A 6,322-nucleotide genomic window follows, 5' to 3' on the forward strand; every position below is an offset into this window, starting at 1 on the left:
ATGAATGATCATGTGCTTACCCTCCAATGTGATAACTCAGTAGTTTCAGCGCAATATAATTGGGTTTTGGTGGGTAAAATTCTCACTAAAAAAACACGTAATTGAAGAAGATATTCATAAAATGGACTAATACTACTCTTAAATTTCTAGAAGTAGATTTAGATAATATAAATCCTATTTGGGGACAACAAAATTTTGCTTAGGAGGGCGGTTTTAGACACAGAAAAACCTTTTTCAAGGTTTTCTAAAACTATATAAAAAAAAATTTCAGATATGTGTTTTTATTGTGGAATGACGGGTCATATAATTTACATATACAAGCTCCGAATCAAGAATGAAAAAGGAAGACTATATTGCATTAAGTGAATATCTTTCTTTATGGTACGTGGGTGGAATGGGGCAGCACCTATAATACACAATTCTTATCTTGTTTTTTAATCAATACTCTCAACTTTCGCTTATAATATCACAAAAAAATTAATTCAATTTTATCACAAGTAAAAATACAGTCAAATTCTTATATCTTGTTCTATTATTAAATATCATACTAGCTGCAAAATGAAAATTAGTTTTATTATATGAACGCTATTTTTTTTTTATTAAATATCGAATTAGCCGCATAACGCAAGAAAACTGGATTTCAATGCAACTCCTTGATTTCAGTGGGCAATTGCTTTGAGTCTCTTGAAAGTAATTATAATCCCTATATCTAATGTTGGTATATTTTTGTTTCCTAATAATTATTTTTAGTTTCTTCCATTATCTTAGTGTGAATTTGTGTTGCTCATGCTTCAAAATGGCTAATAAAATAAGGCTTAATGCCTTAAAAAAACTCCGACCTTTTATCCCTTTTTCAATCCTACCCCGATGTTAAAATATTATCAATTTTATCCCAGTTTGTATTTTTTCATTTCAATTGTACCCTGAAGCATAAAATTGACCTTTATTTATTTGACAAAAGTTCAATAAATTTTTTAGAAATGGTCAATTTAATATAAAAGCTAATCTAATGCAAAAAGGGTCAATTTAGAGAATTTTTACCAAATAAAAAAAGGTCAATTTTATGTTTTAGGGTACAATTGAAATAAAAAAAATGTAAAATATGATAAAATTGACAGATTTGCAACGTCAGAGTAGGATTGAAAAAGGGATGAAAGGTCATGATTTTTTTAAAACATTAAGCCATAAAATAAGTATAATGCACAACATTTTTATTTTTTTAGTGAACTGACACAATATAGCGTAGTTTTTTTTTGATAGCTATATTTTTTTAAACCCTAATATTATTAATAATATAAAAAATAAAAGATTATTATAATCACCGTTTTTATAAATTGAAAATTAAGTACATAATTCTTAAGGATTATTGTCGTAAATACCCCCATCTTTAGCATTGTTTTTTGATTTACGCACAATTTAAAAAATCCGCCCCTATATATTCCGACCTTTTATTTTGTGGCGTATATAGTCTAAGTGCCTCATACGTCATCGTTTTAGTCTTTAAACGGCCAAAACAACATAATTTTTATGAAAAATAACGCATAAAACGACAACTGAGTTGTGGGATGAAATGTTTTAAAAGATTGGGATGTGATTTTTTTAAATTGTGCTTAAATATTATTTTGTAACAATGACCCTAATTTCAATTATTAGATTTTTAACGCATGTAGTATTATTTTAAGAAACATTGAAGGGCTTGTATGTATGTTTTCCCTTACAAATAAAGGTAATTTTTTCATATGGGATAAAAGAAATGACCCTAAACTTAAGCATACAATTTAAATAACTCAAACTTAGTCTTTTTGGCAATTAGAGACAAAAAGTTGATAGTTTTATGTCAAAATGACACTTTTTTTATAAATCGACTCTTAAATTTATACACGCTTAAACAATTTAAAGTTAGATCTTTTTGCTAATTTAAGACGAAAGTCTCTAATTTTAAGCCTAATTGATTCTAAATTTATACACAAGGCTTAAATAACTGAAAGACAAATGTGAAAAATCCTCTTATAATAATGAAATTTTAACAGAAAGTTATTTTTTATTCTATTATTTATTTGATATGATATTAAGTACTGTAATTATTTATAGTTTAATCGTTTTTTGATTATTCTAATTTTATAAAGATATTTCAATTTTATGAATAAAATAAAATGTACTTCAACATACAAGTAGACACTAATTATGAAAATATCTTAATTTAAGCGGATATACTATACAATATCCGTAGCACGCCAATGTTCAACTTCCACGTGCCAAATATCTTCACGTTCTGACTCTTTATTACACTCAGGAAAAGTCTTACGCAAAAGGTAAACGTGGCAAACGATCATACGTCACATTTAATGTGAAGTCAACTACTCCAGCAATTGCGTGTTCCACAGCCAATTAAAAAACCCATTATTTCTTTTCCTTTTATATTTATTTTTTTCCTATTTAAACTAACCAAAGCCCTGCATATTATTTCCTCCACCTTTTTCTTCTAAATTTCTCTTCGATTTCGAGTTTCTACATTGTTTTGAAGTTCTTTGATCTTGCTGGTAAATAGGTTCTCTTATTTTTCAAAAAAGATTGAGGCTTTAGTGTTTGTTTTTCAATTTCTCTGCTGTTAATGTTGAGCTAATGAAGGTAGCACGGATACGGATACGGGAAATGCGACGCTCGGACATGGACATGGAAAAAGTTTTCTGTGTAAAAAGTGAAAGTTTCGTGTACGAAACATAACGTGTCCAATTCGGGGACACGTTGATTGAATGAGCTGTCCGTGCTACCTTGACACTAATGATGCATTCTACTGACTTTTTTATGCTTTTGATCTGGCATTTTCTGAATTTGGAAGTTTTAAAGTTGTAATTTTTGTATTCCAGTCTAAATTTTTTGTAATTTATTATTTATATGTTTTTATGTGTTTAGGTTTTGGAGTTGGAAATAAGTAAAAATGGAGTATGAAGAAAACCAACAGGCTGTAGAGAAGTATGAATGTCTCATTTTTGGTAGGTCTATTTTTATGCTTTTGGATTAAAAAAAGTTTATTTATTTTTTTATCGTTACTGTTATTTTGGAACTACATTTATCTTGTAGTTAGACTGAGTTTTAATTCTATAATTTGCTTTCAGATATAGATGATACTCTTTACTCTGCGTGGTCCGGTTTTTCACATCAGATCACAGAAAATATTCAAGGTATTTTGCTTTGCTCTTTTTCTTTCTTTCTTGTATCATATGTAGCACGGACATGGATATGGGAAAATTCGGACATGTGTACACGAACATGGCTACACTATATGTTATTTTAAATTTTTCTATGTTAAAATTGATGTTTCGTTTATGAAACATCAGGTTTCCGACACGATTTCAAAACGGAAAATATGGTTTGAATGAATTGTTCGTGCTACTTTGCTCATATGCTATGTAGCACGGACATGGATTCGGAAAAAAAGAACACTTGATACGAGTACAGTAAAATATTGCTATAAGGTCTCCAGTTCTAAAGATGAAGTTTTATGTTCCAAAATATATCAAACTTTCGATACGTTTTTGAAATGGAAAAACATTGACCGAATGAAATTTGGTGCTACTTAACTCGTATTCTGCTACGTTGAAACTTGAACAAAAACTTATCATATTTCCTATGTTCTGGCATTTCATTTCTTGAATTTTCAAATCTTTATACTTACAATGTATTCTTGCCAGCCTTTTCCGTTTCAACGTTTCTGTTTCCGTGCAACTTAACTCGTGTATTTATGGATCATTGATATAGCGTTTTTCAATTTGGAATTTGTTGTTTGTGTAGAGTATATGATAGAAAAGCTTGGCATTGAGAAAAGCAAAGTCATAGAATTGTGTGCTTTCTTGTACAAGCATTATGGCACTACAATGGCTGGTCTAAGAGTAAGTATGATTCATGAATGTGTTTTTTGTTCTTGGTATGCTTTTATGAGACTGTCTTGAAATTGAAAATATTTTGTTCTGTGGATTTTCTTATTTACAGGCTATTGGATATAAATTTGATTATGATGATTTTCATAGGTAATTGGTTTTATCTATATATTATACTATGTTTATTGACTGTGGCTATGGTCTAAATGCTAATACTTGGTCACTTTTTACAGTTTTGTACATGGAAGATTGCCCTATGATGCTAATCTAAAACTTGACCCTGTTCTTAGAAATCTCTTGCACAGCTTACCAGTTAGAAAAATTGTAAGTTTCATTTGCTTCTTTCATTATATTTTGAATGATGTATAATTTAGGGTGTGATCGAGTCGAGTTAAATTAATACACTATTAAACTCGAATTTCACTAGGTTCAAAAATACTGAATTTGACTTAAATTTGGTTGAATTTTATTTGAATAGCTCGAACGTACTCGATAATATAACTGGAAATTGAGTCTGGCTCGGCTCGACTATATGTATAATTTTTGTATGTGTTTACTCTAGGGTGTAATCAAGTCGACTGTGAACTAAAAGTACAGTTTCATTTATGATGGTGTTTAGTTTAGGGTGTGATTGAGTCGAGTTGAGTGAAAATACTCTTATATTCGAACTTGACTTGATTTAAAATTGAAAACTCGACTCAAAATTGATCGAATTTTATTTTAATAGCTCAAACATGAACCGTAGAGAAATCGAAAATTGAATTTGACTTGGCTCAACTCGATTATATGTATAAACTTTTCTAAAACTAAATATTAGTAAAAGAATATTATCATAAACATAGATGATTTCTGAAAGATAAACAGGTAAACTAATCAAACCTCGATTAGCCTCGTGAGCATGTTAAATCTTTGTTCAAACTTGAGTAACTTGAATTGGACTCAACTCGACTATAAAACCGAGTCAATTTGGATATCTTTGAGTCAATCCTTGATAGCTCGCGAATTTTTGTTGCAGTTCTAATGATTTAATCTCTTTGTAAAGGCATTCACCAATGCAGATAAGAATCATGCCAACAGAGTTTTGAGTAAACTTGTCTTGGAGGACTGCTTTGAACAGATCATATGCTTTGAGACCTTAAACAACACAAACAAAGGCAATGAACCTGGAAACGATGATGAAAACGGGGTTTTCGACATCAATGAATACTGCGCTGCACCAAACGCTGGAATCAAACTTCCGAGGACACCAGTTGTCTGCAAACCATTTGAAGCAGCGTTTGAGCAAGCCTTTAAGATTGCAGGCATCAACCCTCAAAGAACAGTAAGATACTTCCACTTTTCTTATACAAGTTAGTACACGAAGTCTTAATTGATTGAGCTCATACATAAGCTTGTTCACGAACTATTAAACGAGCGTATATATACTAGTTGTTTGTCAATGTAAACGAGCAGAACACTAGTATGTTCAAACTTGGGCCGTTTTAATAAATATACAAATCGAGCTGAATGCTAAGCCGCTTGGTTCGTTTACAGCTAACCGCTCTATATGTGATGCAGAACAATAAACTTTAATACATCTAAACATGAACACTGCATAATATTCAGAATTTTCATCCTCAAATCATACTGTGTTTGCTATTTGCTCTGTCATTATGCTTGTTATTTGAGCTTATATTTCATTGACAATGTGTGTTCATGCTTTTCAGATGTTCTTTGATGATAGTATCCGAAACATACAAACCGGGAAACGACTCGGTCTCACCACCGTGTGGGTAGGCTCTTCTCGCCGAACGGACGGTGTGGACTACGCGTTAGAGAGCATCCACAATATCAAAGAAGCACTGCCAGAGCTATGGGAGTCTAATGAGAAGTCTGAAGGTGTGAAGTATGCGGAAAAAGTTGCCATTGAGACTTCAGTTAAAGCATAGGTTATGAGTTGATGTGCATTTTCATAATTATATCATTTAATCATGTAATCTAAGACTTTGTCTGGAAATTAATTAATGAAGTTTGAATTGTTTTGTTTGATATCTTCACCCTTGTAATAAATATGTCACTAAATTTCACATTAGCAATGAAATAAATTAATGAGGATCTCAATTACTATTAACAAATGGAAAATACTTGCATTTGGTGTGGGTATTTGTTACTCACAATCCCTTGACATTTCATCTATTTCCTAATATATAGAGTTGTGCACAAACTGAATCAGTTAGAAAAAAAAATCGAATCGAATATGCAAATACGGTTTGATATTATACAAGAATAGTTATTAATTCGGTTCGATTCGATTTTGGACATTAATTGTTTTAGAAAATTGTAATGAAATATGAATCAAAATGACTTGATGAACTAAAAATCTGACAGAACTGACTGATTTTGTTCGGCTTGAAAAATTATTCTTAAAATTTTGATTTGATTTTGAGACAATTGAAAGTGTTAGT

General features: G+C 30.7%; 1 protein-coding gene across 1 annotated transcript; it reads left to right on the forward strand.

The window, feature by feature from the left end:
* The first annotated feature begins 2,423 nt into the window (after positions 1 to 2,423).
* Positions 2,424 to 5,904, forward strand: LOC126686181 (uncharacterized protein C24B11.05-like). The gene is made up of 8 exons (XM_050380227.2): positions 2,424 to 2,540; positions 2,914 to 2,993; positions 3,117 to 3,182; positions 3,793 to 3,890; positions 3,991 to 4,028; positions 4,112 to 4,202; positions 4,921 to 5,199; positions 5,585 to 5,904. Exons 2-8 carry the CDS (start codon positions 2,939 to 2,941, stop codon positions 5,804 to 5,806), a joined length of 849 nt encoding a protein of 282 aa, XP_050236184.1. The 5' UTR covers positions 2,424 to 2,540; positions 2,914 to 2,938; the 3' UTR covers positions 5,807 to 5,904.
* The last annotated feature ends 418 nt before the right edge of the window (positions 5,905 to 6,322 follow it).

This window comes from Mercurialis annua, linkage group LG6 (assembly GCF_937616625.2).
Source record: "Mercurialis annua linkage group LG6, ddMerAnnu1.2, whole genome shotgun sequence".
NCBI classification, from domain to species: Eukaryota; Viridiplantae; Streptophyta; class Magnoliopsida; order Malpighiales; family Euphorbiaceae; genus Mercurialis; species Mercurialis annua.

Coding starts and splice junctions, on each gene's coding strand:
- LOC126686181 (XM_050380227.2), top strand. CDS start 2,939: ATGGAGTATGAAGAAAACCAACAGGCTGTAGAGAAGTATGAATGTCTC. Junction 2,994..3,116: donor GTATGAATGTCTCATTTTTG/GTAGGTCTATTT, acceptor ATTTGCTTTCAG/ATATAGATGATACTCTTTAC. Junction 3,183..3,792: donor GATCACAGAAAATATTCAAG/GTATTTTGCTTT, acceptor TTGTTTGTGTAG/AGTATATGATAGAAAAGCTT.